A 25,935-nucleotide genomic window follows, 5' to 3' on the forward strand; every position below is an offset into this window, starting at 1 on the left:
CATCATCTACTCTTTTCTGTCTAAAATAAAAAGAAGGATTTTAACCTTGTAATAGCAAAATATATCACACAACAGTTATCAAATAAGAACCACAGTTAAAAATATTTAGTTCAGTAATATTTAGCAAGTTATAAAGAAATATTCCATCATCTATCTTATCTTTGTGAATCTAAAGTCCTATATTTAACTTATATTTAATCCTAACCAAGGAAAACTATAATCATAACTATCTGTTTTCAACTCCATCAAAGACCACAGAAGGATAAACTCTAGAACTGATAGAGACATCTTGCTACCTGGTCAGTCATATGAAGTTCTATAAAGTTTTATCTTCAGCCCATAGGCTATAGTGTGTCTGGAAGACTCCTCAACAAAGCAGGAAACTTTAAACTGTTCACTATCACTTTTATCTGTGTCCTGCAAACTGTCTGGAAGACTCTTCTATGAAGCAAGAACCCTATAGCAATGTCCATCTTGTATCAGCAGTCACTTTCCTGTGGGTCCTGCACGTCCAATTTATATAGCATAAAGTCAAATAATCCATATAAGAGCAGTATCTTTTCCAAGTCTTGCCATATTGAAAGCAAATTCCATAATGAGTTTCTTTGATGTCCATCTTCCTTTCTGATGCAGTTGGTGTTGCCAGGAGCAGTTGTGCTTCTCTGTTAAAAACCCTAAACCATTTTAAATGCCATATTCTGTAGGTCTTTGAAAGGTTTGAAGAATGCCTATTCACCTCAAATACATCTCTGTATATCTAGAAAACATAACTAACCTAACTCCAAGTTTTGACTATTATAGGTAACTGTCTATAATCTGTACTAAATTATACATTACATTTCTAAATAAGCTATATAAACACAATACCTAAACAAGAGGAGAAATATACATATCACAAAATTGACCTTAAATTGTATCAATAAATGAAAATCCATTCCAAAAAAATGTATTCATATCTATACCATAATCCCTTTTTTACCTTTAAAGAGATTGGTTGTGGTCATTAACTATTTATAACCAACCCCATTTAAATGAAAACAAATATTTATAAACAATATTTGGGAATTTGGGTGTAGTTCTTTCCAAACTGCTTCCTGCTGGTAGGAGGCGCTGTCATGGGGATCCCAAGAAGACAAAGAAATCTTGGCTGTAGTCTGTAAGGCTGCCTTGTCCCAACTGTTTTGAATGCTGGATCATCAGGGATGCTGTTTCAGGGGATCTGGCTTGATCAAACCATTTTAGTCTGCAAGGAATCCACAGCTTTTCATTTTCTGTGGAAACAAAAATAGAAATCCTTATCCCCAGTAACCTGTCTTTAGACTTAAATTTTGGAGTCAAAGCATTTTTAAAATATATAAATTGGATTAATCCAGCAACATTTATTTTAACAGTTGTTATTTCCTCAGCAGTCAAGCGATACAAAGACAATATAATACCATACAGTATCCAGATTCTCTCTGTGCTTTTCATCTTTACATGGCCTTTTTATTACCCTATTTCTTCTACTTCTATTTTTTTCATTTTTTGAGGCAGGGTTTCTCTGTGTAACTTTTATTTGTTCTGGATTTAACTCTATATACCAGGTTCATTTTGAAATCACAGAGATCTGTTTGCCTCTTCCTCCCGAGTGCTGGAATTAAAGGCGTGGCCACCACACCCAGCTATTCTCTGTCATTTTGTTATTTTTTAAACCATTTTATCCTGTTACTTTTTCCTCTTTAAAGCCCATATATATTTTAAAACACACTGTAATCCTTTGGTGGTTTTTCTTAATCTGAATCTGTCTTTATTATAAATTTTTATCTTTTTCTGGCCATGAGTCTTCTTTCTGGTAAACAACAACACTGCTAAAGTGAAAGCCATAGTTGTATTAACCGCTGTCTATCCAAAATGGCGGCAGGTACTTTTACCACCAGAACTAAGAGCTTTGCTCACTGCCTTGGTCTATGCTGCCCTGCAGCAGCATGTTGCTGGCTTGGAGATGTCGTCACCGCCATTGCCAGCTATCGTACACACCACATTCAGTTGTTAGCAGAGCTCTTTAAAAGCCTTGTGGTTTTTTGTCACGTATGCTGAGTCAGGAAATCTTCCTTAAAGGAGCTGCGCAAGTCTCTGTTTGTCCCTAGCAAAACAGAGTTCAACTGAGTAAAATGCTGTTACTAAGAAGCCTTGCTTATCTCTGTTCTTTTGTTTCTAAAGCCCCTTTTTAAGCTTTTGTCAAGTTTTAAGTGAAAGTTCTCAGGTCCAATTTTGGCACCATTTTGTTAGGAGTAGATTTTTCTGCCAGCCTGGTCCCAGAACTGTGCCAGCCCCAAGTAACAAACAGAGACACTGTATTTGATATAAAGCTGTTGGCCTGTTACCAGTATTTCGTATTGGCTCGCTGTGTCTTAAATAGTAACCCATTTCTATTAATCTAAGTATTTCCACGTGGTCTCATCTTACTGGAGAGAGGCCCCGGCATTCTTCTCTCTCTGTTCTCCATCTTGAATCTCATCCAGCTACTTCCTCTCTCCTCCTAGACACTTAGTCCCACCTATCTTGCTTTCCTATTGGCCAACAGTGCTTTATTCATTAACCAATAAGAGACACATATTTACAGAATGACTTCTCCCATCACTTCTTATGTACCATTGGATTTAATTCAACAAGGTTTTATTGAACATTTTTTATATGTGTGCTTATAAAGGATATTTGTACTTTGAAAAAGAATATTTTTATTCTATCTTTGGGATCAGGGCAATGCTGTTCTCATAGAGTAAGCCTGTCAGGTTTCCTGGAGTTTGTATTAACAGTCCCAAATATTTGATGAAATCAGTGAAGCTATTTGTGTGCCTGTCTTCTGTTCAGAGAGTATTTTCTTTTTTCTATTAAAATTAAAAAACAATCTTATTTTACATGCCAATCCCAGTTCCCTCACCCTTCCTTCCTCCCATGCCCCCCACCATCTTCCAATCCCATCCCCCACCCATTCCCCAAGGAGGTCATAAAAGTCTATCACATCATTTGGGGCAGGGCGTAGGCCCTCCCTCAAGTGTCTAGGCTGAGAAAGTATCCTTCTATGGGAAATGGGCTCCCAAAGTCCATTGGTACACTAGGGATAAATACTGATCCACTACCAGAGACCCCATAGACAGCCCAGGACTCCTAACTGACACCTATGTTCAGGGAATCTGGGTTGGTTCTATGCAGGTTTTCCAGCTATCAGTCTGGGGTGCATGAGCTCCCCCTTGTTCAGTCAGCTGTTTCTGTGGGTTTCTCCAGCCTGGTCTTGACCCCTTTGCTCAGCACTCTTCCCTCTATGTAACTTGATTCCAGGAGTCCAGCTCAGTGTTTAACTGTGGGTGTCTGCTTCTGCTTCCAGCCATTGGCAGGATGTAAGCTGGCAACTTTCAATGTCTTAGTTCCCCAAGTAAGAGAATTTCTCATTTCAAGTCTTCCAATTAAGCTCTATTTTGCTTTAGTTTTTCATATAGGCAGGCCTACTTTTTGACTTACATGGAGTTTGAATTTTGCTTATAATCTTTTATTTATTTATTTATTTATTTATTTTTCTTATTTTACATATCAATCTTAGTTCCCTCTCCCTCCCTTTCTTCCTCCCTCTCATGCCCCCCCGACTACCCTCCCATCCTATCCCCCCACACATCACAGGGAGGATGGTGCCTTCCAGGAGGGGGTCAACAAAATATTTCAAGTCATTTGGAGTAGGGACTAGGCCCTCCCTCTTGCTTCTAGGTTAAAGAAGTATCCCTCCATGGGGAATGTGTTCCCAAAGTCATTTTGTGCACCTGGGATATATCCTGTTTCCACTCTCAGAGGTCCCTTAAACTGCCCAGGCTTTATAACTGAGACCCATGTTCAGGGGGTCTGAGTCAGTCCAATGCTGGTTTCCCAGCTATAAGTCTGGGGGCCCATTAGCTCCTCCATGTTCAGGTCAGCTATCTCTGTGTGTTTCTGTAGCCTGCTATTGTCCTTTCTCTCTGTATCTGGATTCCAGTTCTGCTCAGTGTGTAGTTGTGGGTGTCTGCTTCTGTTTCCATCAGCTACTAGATGAGGGCTCTGTGATGATGGATATGTTAGTCATCAATCTCATTATCAGGGAAGGGCATTTATGGTAGCCTTCCCACTGTTGCTCAAATTGTTAGCTGGGGTCAGTCTTGTAGGTCTCTGAACATTTCTCTAGGATCAGTTTTCTCTTCAACCCTATAATGGCTCACTATTTTATGGTCTCTCTCTCTCTTTTCCCTCATCTATTCCTCCGCTGACTCAATCTTCTTAGTCCCACATGGTTTCCTCTCCTCCCCTTCTCTTTCTCCTGGCTCCCTCTCCACTCACTGCCCCCTGACTCCCAACATGTTATGGATATTTTGTTCCTTTCCCCTTCTGTGAGGGACCTTTTATGAATGTCTTAGGTTCCTCCTTGTATTCTAGTTTCTCTGGCGGTGTGAATTATAGGCTGGTGATCCTTTGCTCTAGGTCTAAAATCCATATATAAGCAAATACATATCATGTTCCTCTTTTTGTGACTGAATTACCTCATTCAGGATTGTTTCTTCAAATTCCATCCATTTACCTGTGAATTTCAAGATTCCATTGTTTGTTTTGTTTTTCAGCAGAGTAGTATTCCATTGTGTAAGTGTGCCACATCTTCTATATCCATTCTTCAGTTGAGGGGCATCTAGGTTGCTTCCAGGTTCTTGCTATTACAAATAATGCTGCTATAAACATAGTTGAACAGATGTCTTTGTTGCATGGATGTGGATCATTTGGTATATGCCTAAGAGTGGAATTGCCAGGTCCTGTGGTAGGCTGATTCCCATTTTCCTGAGGAACTGTCATATCGATCTCCAACATGGTTGTATAAGTTTGTGCTCCCACCAGCAGTAAAGGAGTGTTCCCCTTTCTCCACATCCTCTCCAGCATAAGTTGTCATTAGTGTTTCTAATTTTAGCCATTCTGGCAGGAGTAAGATGGTATCTCAAAGTTGTTTTGATTTGCATTTCCCTGATACCTAAGGATTTTGAGCACTTTAAGTGCCTTTTTTATTTCCTCTATTGAGAATTCTCTCTTCAGTTCTGTAGCCCATTTTTTAATAGGATTATTTGAAGTTTTGTTGGCTAGTTTCTTGAGTTCTTTGTATATTTTGGAGATCAGCCCTCTGTGAGATGTAGGGTTGGTGAAGATCTTTTCCCAGTCTGTGGGCTGCCATTGGTCTTGGCAACTGTGTCCTTTGCCTTAAAGAAGCTACTCAATTTGAGGAGGTCCCATTTATTAATTGTTGATCTCAATGTCTGTGCTACTGGTGTTATGTTCAGGAAGCAGTCTCCTATACCAATTTGTTCAAGGGTACCTCCCACTTTTTCTTCTAAGAGGTTCACCCCGACTTCAAGCTCTACTGTAGAGCTATATTCCTGAAAACAGCTTGGTATTCGCACAAAAATAGACAGGTAGACCAATGGAATTGAATCGAAAATCCTGATATTAACCCACACACCTATGAACACCTGATTTTTGACAAAACAGCTAAAAGAATACAATGAAAGGAGGAAAGCATCTTCAACAAATGGTGCTGGCACAACTGGATGATGGTGTGTAGAAGACTGCTATTTTTCCTCTTCTTTTAAAAGTTTGTATTTACTTGTCAATAAGTTAAAGCAATGTAGCAATGTAGGCAATAGACCCATGTCTATTGCCATGCATAAAACTCAAGTCTACATGTATCAAAGACCTTAATATAAATCCAGCCACAGAGAGTATTTTCATTGCAGTTTTAAAATAACAATGATTCTACTCAACTGTTTTTACTTGACTGGGTTTTGGTATTCTCACCTTTAAGTCAATACATCCATTGCATTTAAGTTGTTGACACATTATAACATCATGAGGACAGTTGTACTTTGGCCTCTCATTCCCAACATTGCTCATTTGTATCTTCTCTTACTTTTCCTAGGTCAGGCAGGGTAGCAACAGGCTTGTAAGTTTTATTTCTGATTTTACCCTATTTTCATTATAATAGTCCCCACTCATTAATATTGATTTTGTGTGGTAATATTTCTTGTTTGGACTTGACTGTGATTATAGCTACTCAAACTTTTTAAAAATTGTCTCTACTGTTGTTATCTTTCTACTGTTTTTTATTGCACACCCACACTTTGTTTGTTTGTATATTGCTGATATTGGGGAAAAAATCATATACTTTACTGCTTTTTTAAAAATCCAGTCTGCCATTCTGTGCCTTGTGATGTGTGTGTCTAGATCATTTAAATTTAGTGTTAGTGTTCATATAGCTGTGTTTATTCTTCCCTTTTGCTGTTTGTTTTCCATTTGCCTGCTCCTTGCTTCTTTTTATTCACTTCCTCTTGCTTTGAGTGTTTTTATGACTGCATTTGTGTGGCTTTCTTTGTTTCTTGCTGTTATTTTAGATACAGCAGACATCTCTTTTCCTACTGTAGTCTCCTTTCAAATGCTTTTTACATCTGCTCCTGATTCTTCCACTCCATTTCTACAACTGTGATTATATTCATCTTACAAATGCTATAATCATTTTCATCTATTATTACTATCTTTAAACTGTCATTTTCTCTACTTTTTTAATACTTAAAGAAATTGTGTGTGTGTGTGTGTGTGTGTGTGTGTGTGTGTCTGGGGGTGCACATGCCAAAGCTTAGGAGCACTGTCCACCTCCTTTGAGATGGGCTCTTTCTCTCTGCCTCTCTCTGTCTCTGTCTCTCTCTTCCTATCTCTCTCTCTCTCTGCCTCCCTCTCTCATAGCATTGGTCTCACAAAACAGACTGGACTGGCAGCCAGCAAGCCCCAGGTATCCTGGTGTATGCCTCTTTCTGCCAGCATTACAAACATTGTGCCATCCTGACTGTCATTTTTACATGGGCTCTGGGAATCAAACCCAGGCCCTTGTGCTTTCCAGGCAAGGACTGATCCATTTCATAGGCCTCAGTTGCCTTTTAAAGAAAGATAGGAAAGAAAGGCACAGGTTCCTTACATGTTTACATATTCTATTTCTAGAGCTCTTCATTATGTTTTGTCAACCTGGACACCCATTTGCCTTATTGCTGTTCTGTCCAGAGACTTCTTCCAACACTGCTGCAGATAAAGTCCTTATTTTACCTTCATATTTGGAAATATTTTCTGAGTATAGAATTCTAAAATAAGCTCCCCCTAGCCCCCATTCTGCTGCTTCTTTCACTATTCGCTGCCTTGTGGATCCCATTATTTTTAAGAAGTGTGTTGCAGGCTGTGCTTTCTTTTTAATACTGTGTTGCATTTCATTACATTTTAGGTTTTACTCTGTGCTGCCTCTAAGAATTCATTCGTATGGTATCATTTTCTTCCTTGTTCTTTGTGTTCATTGGAATTCTTAGATGTATAGATTTATAATTTTCATTAGTTATGGTGATAAATCCCATCACACTTCAAAGATGTGTTTCCTCTCTTTTATAAGGACTATAATTATACAGATATCAAACAATTTAAGGTTGTCTGTTGCTATTTTTCCTCTTCTTTTAAAAGTTTGTATTTACTTGTCAATAAGTTAAAGCAATGTAGGATCTTAATAAGAAGCCTGGCTCTATTCGAACTTATGATCTGTCAGCCTCAGTACCCTCTGCATACTGGAATTATAGGCTTGTACTTCCAGGGCCAGCTTGTTCACAGTTCCTTTAGTTTGCACATTTATTTTTAATTTTAATAGTCTTTATTGCTTAATCTTCAAGTGCACTAACCTGAGCCATACAGCATAAAACATTTCATTTCTCTTTTGTCTCATAAATAGCATGCCAAAAATTGTAGTACATCTAGTTTGATGATAAGACAATAGCTTTCTATTTCATCTTCCAATTACACTGTATATTAGCATCAAATACATTTGAAATTCTTATTGGTTTAAATTAGACATGTGTTTGGCCTTCTCTCTCCCTCACACTTTTCCACTGATGGAACTTAGGGAACAAAAGATTCTTGGTTACCTTGGTTCATGGCTCTTGCTCATACAGTGCTCTGATTGTCCCGATAACATCCTGAAAAGAATTAAGCTATGACTTAGTAGCTTCTCTAGACAGGAAAGATGTCACAGCAGTGCATATCTCAAAAGTCCAGAGTTAGGAACACTATGGGGAAATTGCTGAATGGGTATCTTTAAATTTAGTCTTACAGTCATTTGCAAAAGGTCTTTGTCTGTCCTCAACCCCATGGAGGTAGGTACTACACTTCAGCCTGGAAATCTCTCATCTAGATGGTTGGGGGGGGTCAGAGCATGGGGCTATTACAAGTAGTGAGCTAAGATGAATACTAGACCCATGTAGTGATCTATCTGAGTCTGCTGTGTTGGGGAACTTGCACTTTAAACTATTTTTAATCCTGCTGGAAACTCTTTGATTTGCATTCAGTATTCACTATGTGCTTAGATTTTTCTGGGTTCATCTGCAGAGTCAGTAGAAATCAAGTAGATTGCTGGTGCTAGCATTGTTGGGAAGGTATATTTCAATTACAAAGGAGTTCTGTGGTGACTATACCCCTGCCTGCCAGAAATGCTTCCTTGTAGAGATAAACTTGGAGAGTCTTCATTGTGTTCTTATGGGTAATGGACTCCTTCCTCCAGGCAAAGCTGCCCAGGCCCTTTCTCTTCTCCACACACTCACCAACACATTCTTTCTCTCCTGCCACCCCTCTGTTGTCCAGCTTTGATTTTTAATGGCTAGAGATCTTATGGCTCAGAGATGAGTAAACAAAGCACAAGGTGGGTTTTTTTTTTCTCTCTCTCTCTTTCTCAACTCAGAGGGATATTTGCATTTCAAATGAACACCCTTAAAGATGAAACAGCATTCTGTGCTTTAGGAATTAATACTTAATGATGGAATTTCAGATTGAGAGAGATCCAAGGAAGCTGGGATTTTTGTCCCATGCCATCTTATCAGACTGTGTCACTGTCTATAGCTTTTAATGCCTGTGTACAGTTTTCTCACCATAGCCCAGTCTGGATTTTTAACGTATTGCAGAAAATTAAAACCAGATGATTATGCTCACATGCATGCACAAGCTTACACAATTATATGTTCATGATCAACATTTAAAAAGTATTTATCTGTCACTGAGTTAAAGTTAACATAAGATTACTTTTGTATATGTGTATGAGAGAGAGACAGAGACAGAGGAAAGGAGAGAAAATGTTCACTGATTGTAATGCTGAACTTGGTTTATGATATTTGCAGTATATACATTCTTAAACCAGCATACACAATAACAAATTTCAAGCTGTATGTGCTTAGGCACTTGGGATCAGGTTTGGTATTTAATGACTTTTGCTTACTTTCAGCAAATGAGGAGAGATAGATGTGTCCTCAGAGAGCCCCCTGAGACTTCCTTGTCTAATCTCATTGATGTTCAACTCCCAGGTATTCAGAGGACGACTACCTCCAGATCATCACAAACATCCAGAAATGCCCATGGAGACGGCAAGCACAAGAATATGAGAATTTCAGGTAAAAAGACAAAGTTTCACAAATAATATGAGTGAAAAAAAAAAGACATCACCTATTTGATTTTTAGAAAATGAAAGTAGCATGTTAAAAAGAAAGTGGGAAACCAGAAAAGCTGAACTCTACAATCTTGTGAAACTATTATACTCTATTCCAGTGGCTGATGCAGGCATTTATAATTTTGCTACTGAAATTAACTCCAAAGAAATCGAAGTTCAAAGGAAAGCTTTTATTATGCTATTTACTGTGTGTGTTAGATTGGTGTCAGTTCTTGGTGTCATTTCCACTTGCTCAATATTTATTTTGTAAATAAAATGTGATAGCTTCAGGGAATTCTGGGAAAGTGTGGATGGAAGAGAATTGCCCATGAGCCAATTGCTTTAGAACAAAAACTGAATGGAGGAGATGGCTCAGTGTTTAAAGTGTGAAGGCATGTGTTCAAATCCCCAGAACCCATATGAGAAGCTGGGCATAGTTCTGTGCACTAGCATTCCCAATGCTGTAGGAATGGAGACAGGAGGATCATCAAACTCATTGGCCTCAAGCCTAGCTCCAAGTTCATCGAGAGATTCCCCCCTCAAAGAAATACAACGAAGAGTGATAGGGTTGGGGATTCAGCATCCTCTGGCCTCTGGTAATAGGAACATCCACAGTCAACAAACCACACATTTATACCACATACCACATACACACTCAAACTTTAACATATTAAATTAAAAATAAATTGAAAACTAATTTTTTTTTGTTTTCTACATATTGTCTTCTAATTTTTCTCTGGTTTTTATTATACAAGCTACATTCACAAACCTGAATTTCTCCAGCTATTAACCTACTGAAGTGTCATCAATTTGGCAAAACAAAGCTTACAGGCCACCATTCAAGAGCCATCTTCAGGATGTCATTGAGGCAACGACAGGGGGATTGCCACAAGTTCTAGGTCTACGTAGTGGGTTCTAGGCATAGTAAGAACTTCCTTCAGTCAGTCAACAATCAATCAGTCAGTCAATAAATCAATCAATCAACCAACCAATTAGTTATCTACTTTATTTGGATAACTTTTAACCACCCAGACGCAAATAATTTGCAAAGCAATACACTGCTACTGTGGCCTATAAACACTTACTTGGTGTCTTTATTCCCAATGCTGTCACATATACAGCTAGGTCATGTGTCTCTTTGTGTTTTCCCAGTCTTGATTATTCTGATTTGTTGGTTTGGTTTATGGACTGCACTCCAAGTTTTTTCTCTGCATCCAGCATCATTTGGCCTGTGGTAAACTGTTTTATCACATGATAGTGAATCATGGCTTTCTTTTCTCATCAGCTAACAGTATTCTTTAAACAGGGTGTTGTAGCTAGACGTTTCTGTCCTGCCTGGTCCTGCAACCCTTCAGCCCTAAATAAACACACAGAGGCATCTATTAATTATAATCTGTTGGCCAGTGGTTAGGGTTTCTTATTGGCTATCTCTGTCTTAATTATTAACCCATTTCTATTCATCTATGTATTGCTGTGATTTATCCATAATCTGGCATGTTACTCCTTCGGCAGCATGGTGTCTCTCTGCTGTCCCTCTCTGCCCTCCTTTCTCCAGCCTTCTCCTGGTCTGGTAGCCCCTGCTATGCTTCATGCATGGCTCATTGGCCAATCAGTGTTTTATTCATCAACCAATAAGAGAAATATATATACAGAAGGACATCCCCATCAGGATGTCTTTCTCATTGCTGAGACTTTGCCCTGGAAACTGTTTGCTGCTTGTTTCTCCTTTCTGTTGGAAGGCTACCCACCTTGTCTGAGAGTGCTAGGTTCCTCCTCTCCCCCTTCCCTAAGAGTTGACAGCCAGTATGAGAAAGTTTTCAGTTAGTCCCCATTGGGTAAAGGAGTAACTTTTTGACTAAGTCATAGCACAAAATGAGTATCTCCTTTCTGTTGGATAGACATGTGGATGCCATGGTTTCCTATAGGAACCACTCTAGAATTGGCATCTCTTCTGACATTTCAGGGTGAGTGGTTCTGCTCTGGTTTCAATTAGAAATGTACATGTTGATTGATAGGTTCCCAGTGCTGTTGCTTGTAACATGAGTACTCATAAGTCTTAATAATAAAAGCCCAGAGTCAGATATAGGGAAAAATGCTGAGAGATCAGAGAGAAAGAGGAGCAAGCCAAAGCTGCCTTTACCTCACCAGCTTCCCAGGTGAAAATAGACTGACTTCCTGTTTCCTCCCTGCTTATATTCCTTTCTCTGCCCAGTCACCTCACTTCCTGTCTGTATAGTCTTACAGACCTCTGTGGCAAGTGGCAAACTCCACCCTCTGATCTTCAGACACCTTTTATTTATACAAACAAGATATCACCATAGTTGCAGCTTGGTGGGGGGAAGGAAATACTAGAAATTTCTAGGGCCAGGACATGGTTGGGAGAAGTAAGTCACGGATCACATATCTTTGAAGGTGTTGCCTAGTCCCTGGACTTTTTTTTCTGCTTCTCATCAGCCATGAGGTGAGAAAGTGCTTCTACAACGTGCTCCAGCTGCCATGATGTTCCATCCAGTGCATGAGGTAGTGCTCTTTTCTGACTGAGCCAGGTGTTTTATTCATAACCACACAGAAGTAAATAATATAGACTCAGACAGGGATTCCAGTTTAACTGTTTAAGCTCCAAGATATTTTGTGTTGTGCCATCCAGTTCAAGACCAGACTTGACACCTGATAGAAGTTAGCACAATCATAAGCAAAGTCAGTGAGTGGGAATAAAGTTAGATTTTGAAGACCCTTTTATAAATGCCAGATGGGCAAGAGGAAGAGGAGATACCAGACACTGAGTTACTAAGGATCATTTTAAGCTTTTTAACTAAAAAGACAGGGAAAGTAACAGCAGTCATCAAAGGAGGGCTCCTCTGCTTCTGGCCATGGATTCAAAGCAAGCCTCCTGAGAGTAAGGCAAGAAAAACCAGATGCATAGGTCACCTGTGTGAGGCACTGAAAGCTGTGTAGTCAGGCTGAGGAGGCAGGGGAGCAGGAGAGGTGGGGTCTGAGAACAGGAGCTGGGCACAGCCTGTGGGACTGCTTGTTTTCACAAGTGCCTGCTGAATGTCAAAGGCCAAAGTTAAGCAGAGCTCCCAGAATCCCTTGGAAAGGGACTAGAGCCTAAATTAGAATTATTTCCATTCTCAGCTGGATTTAGGAGATCTGCCCTTAGCCCTGATAACTAATAGAAGCAGAAAGTAAATCCTCTCTGGAAGCAAGGAATGTTATTCAGAGGCTGAAATTGGCTTTACAAGTTCTCACTCTCAATCTGACACAATTAAAATAATATTTTCTCTTTAAAGATGTTCCTCTTATCCTCTTCCTTTTAAAGATAAAGTCTGTATGTTCCAGTCTGGCCTTAAACTGGCTGTTTAATTAAGGATGACTTTGAACTCCTGATCTTACTGCCTCCAGCTCAGGAGTGATGGGTTTACAGGTGTGCACTACCTCCATATTGTGTTTATGTAGTACAGGGTCTTGAACCCAGACCTTCATGTGTACTAGCTAAGAATTCTAACAACTTAACTACATCCTCAGCCCCCTTAAACAAAAACCAGCAGTCTCTTTAAACCTAAAGCTGTATGATGAGCATCCTTGCTGGATATTATGATGGATGGGAGCTATATGATAAATGGCACCATTTTACCTCAGTACCATTCCCACATAAAGAGTGAATCAGTCACCATGGTGATTACTCAGAAGCCTATCCTTCCCTCCAGAGCCAATTGAAGTAAATATCTGGGGCTATACCACTTATTGTTTGTTGTAATTCAAGAGAACAGTCACTGTGACATTTATTCATTTGCTTGAATATGTATTATATCATAATGCTTATTTTATGGACATATTTGTTAGCTAAATGATGCAAACCTTCAACAGAAGTTTGTGCAATTAAATTATAATAACAAAATTTGGGAGCCTCTGCCTATTTATAAATCTGGCCTTACAGAAACACACCTCCTGTTATTATAGATGTCAAGTTGCTAAGTAGTTTTCTATTTGATTTATTTATAGCATTTTATGTCAAACTTAAGGATAAAATGTATGGTTTAAAAGGCAATAACATTCTTTTAGCAGCATTACAAAAGTAACATTAAGTTCTCAAGAATATAAGCAAGTGAATATATAATAAAATCTGTATGAAACCCAATAGTTGAAACTTTCTACTGTTGACTCCTGGGGACTATTTAAAATTTATATTATTTCTGTGGTCAAATGAGCTAAAATTATAAGAGCTTAGAATCTGTTTTTCCTTATTAAATAAATATGCTACTTGCTAGGATAAGAGGTACAATTTATTAACCCACAAATATTTGCTTAGGACTTACTGTGCCCAACTACAGTAGCCTCCTTTACTACCTGGTATAGTGCTGTTTACAAAGAGAGTCTCAATAAGTAACTAAATGGAAGGGTACATGAAAATAAGCAAGAAAAATGCAATCTCTTTACCTCAAAGAATTTTTGGTTAGTTCAGAAAGACAAAAATAAATAAGTACATAAATAAATTTATGACTTAATGCCAGAAATATTAGAGAAATGGTATGATAAACCAGTACAAGATCATTATAAGTATAATTTCATGAAATGTTTTCTAGAAGGAAACAGAGCTTGAGTATTAGCTCTGAGGGTGAACAGGAAAGGAGGGCGGGACCAATGTGGGAATAAGGAGGCCAGGAATTAATTTCAAGTCTGTCTGGGTGGGAACTATAAATATGTACTTGGTATACAGGGGGGGGTGCTTGTAGGCAGAGTGGGAGAGGGCTTGATGATGCACAGGGTGCTGATTCCAGGAGGAAAGTCCCTGGGCATTTTGTGGATACAAAGGACCAGAGGTATTCCCAGGAGGAGAATTACACAACAGATTTATTGCATTAGGGAAAGTACTCAGTCAGCATACCATTGAATTGGAGTGTTAAGTGGGAGTGTGGAGTCAGATCAGTTAGGGGCTGGTTATAGACAAGTAACCACAGGAGAATGAGGATGTGAGGTATCAATGACATCTATGAAATGCAACTCTGAACTCTTCTGGGCATGGCCTATCTTCTCTTGTGTCTCCAATAGTCTGTCATATAAATTGAAAGCCAGGTATAGACAGAAGTTTCTGTCCCACCTGATCCCGTAGCTGTCTAGTCCCAAATAAACACACAGAGACTTATATTAATTACAAACTGTTTGGCTGATGTCTCAGGCTTATTATTGGCTAGCTCTCTTTGTTAACCCATTTCTATTCATCTGTTTATCTCCATGTGGTCTTGGCTTACTGGTGATGCCCAGGCTTCTTGGTTCCTCAACAGCTACATGGTATCATATTCCTTTATTTTTCCCCTTTAGAAAGAGAGTGACTGTGATCATCAACCAAGTTTTTTTTTAAAAAAAAAAAAAACAAATATTTATAAACAATATTTGGGAATTTGGGTGTAGTTCTGTCCAAACTGCCTCTTGCTGTTTAGGGGTGGTTTAAATCCCAAGGGGATCCTGAGAAAACCCAGAACCCTGGCAAAATCCTGGCTGTAGTAGTCTGTGAGGCTTCATCTTTGCAATTATTTTGGATGTTGGATGACCTGGGCCACTGCTTCAGGGGTCTTGTTTCATTAAACCATATTAGTCTGGAAGGAATCCACAGCTTTTCATCTCTGTGGAAACAAAAGCAGAACCCCTTTTCCAAACATGTCCATAGACTTAAATTTTAAAGTCAAGGCATTTCCAAAATATACAGGTTGGAGTAATCCAGCAGCATTTAAAATCAAATGTGTTTTAGCAGCTGTTGCTCCTTCCTCAGCAGTCAAACAATCCTGGCAATAACATACAGTATTCAGACTCTTGTGTATTTTCCATCTTCAGGTGTCTTTTTATTTGTTAGTCTATTTCTTTTATTTTTATTTTTAATTTTTTGATACAGAGTTTCTCTGTGTATCTTTGACTGTCCTTGAACTCACTGTGCAGACCAGGCTGGTCTTGAAATCACAGAGATCTGCTTGCTTCTGCCTCCCAAATGCTGAGATTAAAGGCATGTGCCACCACATCCAGCTACTCTATTTCTTTTTTAAGGACATTTCTATATCCTTTTTCTTTTCTCTCCCAGCCTATGTATATTTTTTAAACAACTGTAAGCCATTTAGAGGGTTTCTTTTTCCTCTGAATCTGTCCTTAATATATATGTCTATCTTTTTCTGACCACATGAGTCCTTAGTCTATTAAGCAGCATGGCTAGGTAAAGCAGCAGCTGGCTCTGCCCTATTCCTTGGCTTCCTGAGAGTCCATCTTCATGGCAGATGTATTGGCAGAAGCCATGTTTATTATCATAACTCTTTGGAGTTTCTAGGTCCAAACCACCATCAAGAAACATGCTGCTGGCTGCTCATGAGCCCCATTTAATTGTTTGGTAGCAGGCTTCTTTAAAGGGGCATGCAGTTTTTGCCCCTAATGCTGAGATGCTGAGTCAGGCTCTCTCTCTCTCTCTCTCTCTCTCTCTCTCTCTCTCTCTCTCTCTCTCTATTATTATTATTTTTATCGTTTATTTATTTTTCTTATTTTACATATCGATCCCAGTTCCCCCCTCCCTCCCTTCCTCTCATTCCATTCTCCCTACTCCACAGGGAGGGTGGTGCCTACCAGTAGGGGTTAATAAAGTCTGTCAAGTCATTTGGAGTAGGGACTAAGCCCTCCCTCCTGTCACTAGGCTAAGGGAGTATCCCTCTATGGGGAATGTGCTCCTAAAGTCCTTTTATGCACCAGGGATACATCCTGGCTCCACTGTCTGAGGTCCCTTAAACTGCCCAGGCCTTCTAACTGAGACCCATGTTCAGGGGATCTGAGTCAGGCCAATGCTGGTTTCCCATGAGCTCCCTCTTGTTCAGGTCAGCTGTGTCTGTGTGTTTCTGTAGCCTGCTCTTGTCCTTTCTCTCTGTATCTGGATTCCAGTTTGGCTCAGTGTTTAGCTGTGGGTGTCTGCTTCTGTTTCCATCAGCTACTAGATGAGGGCTCTATGATGGTGGATAAGTTAGTCATCAATCTCATTATCAGGGAAAAGCAATATTGAGTCAGTGGAGGAATAAATGAGGAGAGAGAGAGAGAAAGAGAGAGAGAGAGAGACCATAAAAGAAGGAGCCATTATAGGTTTGAAGAGAAAATTGGCTGTAGAGAAATGTCCAGAGACCTACAAAACTGACCCCAACAAACAATTTGAGCAAGAGTAGTCAGGAACTCTCTTAAAGGATCCATACCTCTGCTTGCCTCTAGCAAACAGAGCCCATCCAAGAAATTGCTGCTACCAAGAAGCTGTGCTTGATTTTGTTCTTCTGTGTTCATAATCCATTTTTTAATCTTTTGTCAGGTTTTACATGGAACTTCTTCCCAAACCTTTGGGGCCACAGGGTTGTGGGTTTGTGCCCCACATTGGGCACAAAAATGTAAAAGGGAGTTCTTCATTGATCTAAATAATAAAAACCCAGAGTCAGATATAGAGAAAAATGCTGGGAGATCAGAGAGAAGAAGGAGCAAGCCACAACCAAATCTTATCTTCTAGTGTCTCAGCAGACAAGACAGGAATTCCTGTTTCTTCCTGCTTAAATCCTCTCTCTGCCCAGCCATTTTACTTTCTGTGTGTGCCCAGCCATCTAACTTCCTGTTTCCACCCAACCATCTCACTTCCTGTCTGTCTGTACAGATCTCTAGACCTCTATGTTTAGCTAGTAGAAAGTTCCATTTTCTGATCTACAGACAGTCTTTATTTATACAAGCAAGATATTATCACAGTCAGCAGGCCTTTTTGGTTTTGATTTCTGGTCTATAATCAAAGGAGAAGTAAAATAAAGTTAAATATGAAAGTTTAGATTTGAGTGATTGATAAAACCATGGTACTACTGACCAAAACAGCTTTCAAAGGAAAATGTTTTTTTAGAGGAGAAACCTGTCTTGGACAGGCTGTGTTTGAAGTGGCCCTGGGAAAAATAGGCATAAAAGACCTTTCCTTATTCTGGAAATATATGGAATCCAAGAGAAAATGTGCTCTCCAAGCTAGAAAAACAAGTACCTCTTCTCAGCAGGCTTTCTTTTTTTTTTTTACTATGATTTTCCCCTTCTGTTATAGATGCCCAAGCTTTATTCATTCAGCTTTTAATTGTGGGGCTGAGAACTTTGAAGCCTAGTGTTGGCATCACTTCCTTATTTTAGATTTCACCTGGAAATGAGACATTTTAACAGGAAAGGTTCTTTATAAAATGTCCTTGTGATTGGTTTCCTTAAGCCTTTAATCTCAGCACCCTGGAAGCAGAGGCATGCTCCAGGCCAACCTGGTCTACATAGCAAGTTTCATACCTTCATACCAGCCTAACTAAGAAACAAAGATCCATGATTATTGACCCATCATCAGATAATTAGAATCTCTGCTAATGGACTGAAGTGCATTGGAGATGCTCTTTCTTGTGGGATTTGACTGTTTACAGGACATACCCATTGACCCCTTCCTCTCCTCCAGTCAATGTTGTACCTGTAAATCATTTTTATGAGGTCCCAATTGAAACTAGCTAGAGATATAAGCAGAGTTGAAGATGCCTTGTGTCTTTTTTTTTTCTTGACCTTCAACTTCAATATAGTTGCACAAAGTCAATCATGTTAAGGTGTCTACCATCTCTGCATTTAAAACTATTTGCTTATCTTCTTATTAGGCATTTTCCCATTCCCCAAGGCAGTACATAAAATGTACCTGGATTTCAACCTGGGAAATAGCCATTCTTTGTGATCTTCCCTCCCACTTGGAAAAACCAATGTCTTTTTATTTGTCTGAGTATGATACTGATATAAGATGTCTGAACATGACACTGAGACATTTGAGTATGACACTGAGACATTTCATTGAAATTAGACATGCCCCCCCTTCCCCACTTACTAAGCTTCACCCTTGAAAATAATTTTGTAAAGCTCTGAAAACTTTTGGTAAGTACATTTCATCCCAACAAACTTTTGAGTTCTAGCCATTAGTCTTAGATACCTAGGTAACTTGCATAGTAATTACCACATTAGCTTCCCTAACTTAAAAGAACTCATTCATTTGTGTAATCAGTTACAGAAGCTACCAAGCACAACAACCACACTTATTTCTCATGTTCCTTTTGTCTCTTAGAAATACATACACTGTTATATTGATTTTTAGGTCTGGGAAGCTCTCTAGTACCAATTGAATTATTAAAAGATACCCATGTTTCTGAGACATAAGATGGAATCCCAATGGGAGCAAATTGTTAATGTGGAAATGTTGATGTTTAAGACTCATGCAAATGAGATACCTTTCAAATAATTTGGAAAATAGCTATTTTGTGCCTGATTATTTTGCTACCAACAAGGATTACATTGTAAAGATTTTATTAAATCCTGAGCTAACCTCCAGGTTTGATCAAATTAAAGCTTCTTAAAAGCCATCCCTATTCTTGCTGGGAATGGTGGCACATGCCTTTAGTCCTTGCACTTGGGAGGCAGGAGCAAGCAGATCTCTGTGAGCTCAAGGTCAGCCTAGTCTACAGAGCTAGTTCCAGGACAGACTCCAAACCAATGCAGAGAAACCCTGTCTTAAAAAATAAAAGTCATCCCTTTCTTTTGTTGAGGGCTGGCATCCTTTTCTTTGTTGAGATGGTTCAGCTGTTAAAGGCACTTGCCACAAAGCCTGATGATCTGAGTTCAATGCCCAGAACCTTCAAGGTGGAAGGAGAGAATAGACTTCTGCAAGTTGTCCTATAGTCTACACATGTGTACCAGAGTGCACACACATGCACACAGACACACATTAAATAAATATAATTTGAAAAAATGTAAAGACCCTGATGCCATTTAGTAGACCTAAAAAGTATATGTTAAAGAAAATAAATGCATATAGAATCTCATATATTAATTTAAGCATATATATTCACATTATCAAGGAAGCACCATTAAATTTAACTTGGAGTAAAACAAAGTCTGCAAATAAGTCACTTGATATCTTGCAAGAAATCATTGTACTGGAAAGCTGGTTTTCAGGGTTTTTTTTTTTTTGAAACATACATTCAAAAGCAACAGCAGTGCATTATCACCTTGTGAGTTTATTCTTGGATGTGCAGCCAGTACTTAATTTTCGTGTTCCAGGCAGTTTGTTCTGAAGCACAGAATTCTTGGTGAGAAGCAAGCTCCATCTCCATTATATGCTTCCAATTATACAAGATCATGCTCATTTTTCTGAGCCACTATTTTCCTCCTTTCCGTTCCCTTAAATGTTTGCTATGATGACAGCTAAAGGCAATACATATTTCATTCTTGCTCAAATTTAAGCAAAAGCATGCACTTTCTGCTAGGTATTCTGGGTCAGTTGTCATACTGAGAAAACCTCTTGTTGTTTCCTCTGCATTGGGACCATTTTTCACTGTTAATACCCTGTCATATCATCTCCTATCTGTCACACCATCCAGCATGTCCGTGCATTTAGAAAAGCAACAAAAACCACACCATGTCATTACCTCTGCAGCATTTAATAATAGAAACCATCTCTTGTACATGGTGACTGGGTCCTCTTCTTACATTTTAGAATATAAAGTTTTTCAATAAAAATGCATCAAACTTAACATTGGATTCATTGATCTTCTAAATTCTGTTTCAAAGCGTGTCTGTCAGGTTGTACTCAGTACTAACTACATTGCTTTACTTACCTGTGTCAGGTAAGCCTCCTTCCCTTCTTGTCTTTATAACATCGCCTACAGTGTCTTTAGCACTGCAGAGCTTGTTTAAACATTTCTTTCTCTACATCCCAACAGATAGGTCTAGTCAGTTTTTCAACAGTGCCCCTTTTCAACTGAGCTCTTGCAGCAATCAGTTTCTTCTTTGCTTGACAATCACATTCTCTCACATTTTATTTTGCCTTGGTTTCTTTTCTCAAACAGGTGAGCTCCTTTTTTTTATAAACTTAAAGAAAGGTACCAGGACATAATGAAGCCAGGAAAGGAAACACTCAGTAAGATGTTGCTGCTTCAGTTTAATGTTTACACATTTTCTCATCTTAGAGGGCTTCAAATAATTCTATTGAGTTTTGGCTCACATAAAAAATATACTTGTGTGAGGGTGCTTGTGCCATGTGTGTGCATGTGTGCCACCTGTGAAGCCAGAAGATGGTGTGAGGTCTCCCAGAACTGGAGTTACAGTTAGTTGTAAACTGCCTGGAATAAAATGCTGGTACCCTAGCTCAGGCTCTCTGGAAGATCAAGAAGCACTTTTCACTGCTGAACCATTTCTTCAGCCTCTTCCTCAACTTAATTATTTTAAATTGTGTACATATGCATGATGTATGTGTAGAGGTGTGCATGCTATAACACAAGTGCTTGGTCAGAGGAAAATTCTGTGGAATTAGCTCTCTGCTTCCTCCTTTACGTGAGTTTCAGGTTGTCAAAGCTGCACAAGTTCTTTACCCACTCAGGCATGTCACTAGTACAGTTTTGGGCTTCTCTACGGCTGACAGATTATGAAGAACTTTGAGTGAATTGAGGTATTAGGATGTTGAACACTCAGCAAAGCTGTAAATCATACTTTTTTTTAAATTTTATTTATGTCTATAGCAGTATTGAGTATTTGCTCTCTGTCAGGTTTTTGAATTGCATTTCCTTCTCCCACTTTGTTACCCCACCCATAAGTTGTTTCAAGTCCTTTTTTTTTCTTCTTCTTCTTCAATGCAATGCCTCAGGCAGAGAGTTTGGGGTTATGTCATCATACCATGTCAGGTTTTCATGCTTCCAAATATTATTTTTCTTATTTTCAAAATCCCAGTTCCTATGTGGAGAACTCACTGGCCTTTGATATTCTAATTCTTGTCATTCATGAGGGATTGGTGGCCTGCTCTAAAGAGGAGAGGGGGGAAATGAAGACCTACTGTTACTATGACCACTTGAATATTGTATAATTTTAAAGGCAAAGTACATACTTTTAAAATATAACAGTGTAATTCAGTGCTTTTAACCTATTCACATAGCTATACAACAATCAGTACTAATTCCAGAATATTTTCATCATTCCCAAATATCTATTCCCACTGACAGCAATTTCCTATTTTTCTTTCCTCTATGACTGTGGCAGCTAATGCTCTATTTTCTGGCTATATAGGTTTGCCCCACATAAAATTTAATATATATGGAATTATATACCATGGTCACCATGCTGTCCTTTATTTACTGGATTCCTCTGTTTAGCTTGATGTTTAAGGCCTACCCATTGTAGCATGAAACAGCATTCCCTTCTGTTAGGTTGTCACATAATGTCCTATTGTGTGGGCATGCTGTTTTGTTGACTGTTTTAGTTACTTCACTTCTTGATGTGATGAAATACTTCATCAAAAGCATCTTAAAACAGAAGGGTTTGTTTTGGCTCTTTGCTTACCATTGATTGTGGGAAGGCAGTTGTGTCAGCAGGAGCTTGAGGCAGCTAGCCATGTTACATTCACAGGCATAGAGTACCACCTACAGTGGATGGGTCATCCCAACTCAACTAATCCAGTCAAGATAATCACTCCTGAACAGGCATGCTCATAGGAAGTCAGTGCAACCATGTGTTTTCTTAAGGGCTTTTTTCTAGGTGATTCTAGGCCTCATCAAGTTGATGATGGAGACTGTCAGCTGTTTATTGGATGATGAGCATTTGGTTTGTTTTGACTTTTTGTTTGTGAATGTATGTTTTCATTTCTCTTAGTGTGCAGTTAGAAGTAGACTTACTGGTCACATGGTAACTCTTTAAGGAACTGAAATCTCTCTTCCAAAGTTACTGCACCATTTCACAGACCTGACAGCATGTTAAGGTTGACACTGTCTCAATTGTGTTGTGGTTTTGATTTGAGTTTGCCTAGGCATTTATGAGGTCAAATATCATTGTTGTGCCCAGTAGGCATTTTTTTAATCTACATTAACACAACATCTAATCTAGTCTTTTACTCATTTTAAAATTGAGCTATCATCTTACTGTTAAGTAGCTCTTGTAATTTGTAGATTCTGTTAGGAAATTTCTAATGATGTATATGATTTGAAAGTATTTTCTTCTATAGGCTGTTTTTGTTTTTGTTTTTTTATTTCTTGACCATATCCTGTGAAACATAACACATTTAAATTTTGATATAATACAATTTGATATAATACTTCTTTTGTCACTGGTACTTTTGGTTTTATATCTAAGGAAATATTCCCTGATTCAAGTTTTATGACTATGGTATTATGGTCTGAAAATGAAATGGCTTCCATGTAGGCTCATGATATGAAAAATTGGTCCCAACATGAAATTATTTGGGGGAATTATAGATACGTTAAAGGTACATGCTAGCTGGAGGATGTAGGTCATTGGGGAAAGTTCCTTGGAAGAATATTATCTTTACTGACTTCCTGTCTCCCTTTCTGCTTCCTGGAATACCGTGAACTGAATTGTTCTGCCTTGTTTTCCCTGCCACAGTGGACTGAAATACTTTGAAACCATGAGCAAAACAAACGTTTCCTTCCTTAAGCTGTGAGTGTTATGGTACAGTGATGGAAATGTAACTAATCCAGAAAGCTGATGCAAATGAAGTGTGGTAATTTCTATGACTAAAACATGATCGGGTAGTTCCTATATCTTTAAATTTGTTTGGATGAGGAATTTGGTGATGTTTAGAGGTGTGGCCTAGGAACAGGCTATGCTGTAAATAGAGCTGAATCAGTAAGGCTGAGAAGACCCAGAAGACCAGAATCTTGACAAAAATGTAGAAAGTGTGAAGAGGGGGGAAAGGACTCCACTAAGCAAGGACTGGGGACATTAGTGTAATATGCTGGCAGAGAACTTTGCTCATATTCTAAACTCTGTGGGAGACCTGACTTCAAAGATGACAAACCAATTAATTTGATGGAAGGCATTTCAGGACAACATAGCATTCAGGGTGTGGCATGGTTATTGCTGGCTTTAGGTAGGTTTACAGTCAGACTTGGGAACAAAAGGCTGAGTGAAGAGATTTGAAGACATAGTATAATTGTAATTGATGGACAAGAACAGTCTTATTAAAGGGATGGGTGTCTGCAAAGAGAAGCCTTGCACTTTACACTGGAACAATAGGAATTTTGTCAGAATTCACTGTAGACTCGTTTACAAGACTCTCTTGAGAAGAGAGAGCTGGTAGAGCCCTCTGTTCATACCAGAAAGCCTAAGGAAGCTGTTTCCTGTGGAAATTGAGGCACCTCAATTAGGAATCAGTGTGTACTGTAGCTGTTGTCAAAAGGCATCTGTATACTTTTCAAGCTGGCAAACAGAGCCCTGTAATGCTGGCTTCGCAGGCATGCAGAATGCAGGAGTTACAGTATCTTGGAGGTTTCCATCAAGGATCCAGGGAAGACTGAGATGTCAGACAGTGATTGGCATGGTCAGATTTTCTGCATGGAGATTCTGAGGGAGTAATTCATGACCATCTCAGGGAAGAGCCTAAGCCTCAAAGAAGGCCTCAGGATGGCAGAGTTCCAGCAACATAGAACATCTCTTAAGGAAAGCTTGCAGGGAATAAGTGGAACTGCTTAAGATAGAGACCATGTGAGTAACAAGTACTATGGCTGCAAGAGTGATGGTACCTAAGCCCCTCCTAGACCACATCACAATACCATGTACCCTGATACTGCCCTTGGAACTCCAGTATTTAATATTCTTGCCCTGTTGAGTTTAGATCTTGCTATGAACCTATCCCTTTCTATGCTCCTATTCTCTCCCTTTTTTTGGAATGATATTATTCACTGAATATTGGAAATATGTAACTTTTTTCATTTCACATGGTCTCAGAGATAAGAGTTTGCCTTGAATTTCAGAAGATCTTAAAATTTTGGACTTTTGAGCGATGCTTGAAATGATAGTACTATAGAGAATATGCCTGTTCCTTTGTCAATTTGTACCAAGTCTATCATCTAGAAATAAAGAACCTAGGTTATTGAGAAAGTGTCTTCATCAGATGGCTAGTAGGCAAGTCTGTAGAACATTTTCTTTATTGGTTGACTCACTTTATTGAGGACTCAACTCACTATGGATGGTGTCACCCCTGGGAAGATTGATCTGGGTTGTATAAATAATCAGGCTGAGCAAGCCATGAAGTACAATCCAATAAGCCACATTCCTCCATGGATTCTACTTCATTTCCTGCATCTGGTTTCCTGCCTTGAGTCCCCACTCTCAGTTCCCTTAGTGATGACGTGTGGCTTATATTCATGGTGTTTGTCACAGTAATGGGAATCAAAGTAAGATAGAGACGTTTGAATTAAAGGCATTTACCTTATAGGTCGCCTTGAATATTTAGATGACAGGTGTAGACTATCATAGTTTGAATATGCAATAGTCCTCAGAGCAGTGGTTCTCAACCATTCTAATACTGCAACCCTGTACATACTACAATTCCTCATGTTGTAGTGACCATGACCATAAAATTATCTTTTTGCTGCTTCATAACTGTAGTTTTGCTACTGTTATGAATCATAATGTAAAGATCTAATATTAAAGACATCTGATATGCTATGTGACCCCCCCCATGGGGTTGCGAACCACAACATAACCACTGCCTCAAAGGATCATGGTTTGATTGCTTGGCCCAAAATGGTGGTGCTATTTTGGGAGATGTGAAACTTCTTAAGATGAGGCTTTGCTGAAGCAAGTGAGTCACTGGCAGCTGCTCTTGGACCATCCCTAACCATCCCTAACATCCTGTGTCTCTGCCTCCTGGGCCACTGGGATAGAGACTGGACTGCTCTAGCATGCTGCTGTGATAGTCATCAGCTGCCGTGATACACTGAAGTCTCTGAAAGTATGAGTACAGTACATCATTCCCCTTTAACTTGTCTGTGCCAGGTAATTTGGTCACAGTGATGGAAAAGAAACTAAGACAGCTTATATTTTCTTCAAAGAGTTTCATGGTAACCTTCACATTTGATCCCATGATCCATTTTGAATTAATATTGTGGCAAAAGATAGATCTCTATGTTTATATTCATTAACCTGAGTACCATTTATTTCTAAAACTATTTTCACTACATTGTCTTGAAAGTATTATAAAAAAATCACTTTATGGGTCAGTGAGATGGCTCAGTGAATAACCACTTGTAATGCAGGCTCTGAGCTTATTCCTCTCACCCCCTTTTTTCTTTCTGAGATAGGGTCTTGCCACATAACCCTGGCTGGCATGGAATTTTATATGTAGACAAACCACTGTCTCCTTGGTTTGTAAAATGGAAATGGTACTTTTATTTTAAGAAGTATTCCCTACAGTAAAACATTCAGTAGGAAGTCAATTATCTCTTAGCCTCTCACTACATGACAGCTGTTTTTATTTCCAGATTGAAATAATTTTTTAGCTTATTATTAACATTTCACTAAGAATATTTAACATTCTTGATATCCAAAACAGATATGGCATATCTATGAGATAG

General features: G+C 38.9%; 1 protein-coding gene across 1 annotated transcript in view; it reads left to right on the top strand.

The window, feature by feature from the left end:
* The window catches only part of LOC127237430 (alpha-2,8-sialyltransferase 8F), a 119,113-nt gene that overhangs the window by 68,788 nt on the left and 24,390 nt on the right, over positions 1 to 25,935 (top strand). The window contains exon 3 of the mRNA XM_051205710.1: positions 9,411 to 9,497. Within this exon, the coding sequence (XP_051061667.1) occupies positions 9,411 to 9,497 (87 nt within the window). The remainder of the gene's footprint in view (positions 1 to 9,410; positions 9,498 to 25,935) is intronic.

The sequence above is a fragment of the Phodopus roborovskii genome, unplaced genomic scaffold, assembly GCF_943737965.1.
Source record: "Phodopus roborovskii unplaced genomic scaffold, PHOROB, whole genome shotgun sequence".
NCBI classification, from domain to species: domain Eukaryota; kingdom Metazoa; phylum Chordata; class Mammalia; order Rodentia; family Cricetidae; genus Phodopus; species Phodopus roborovskii.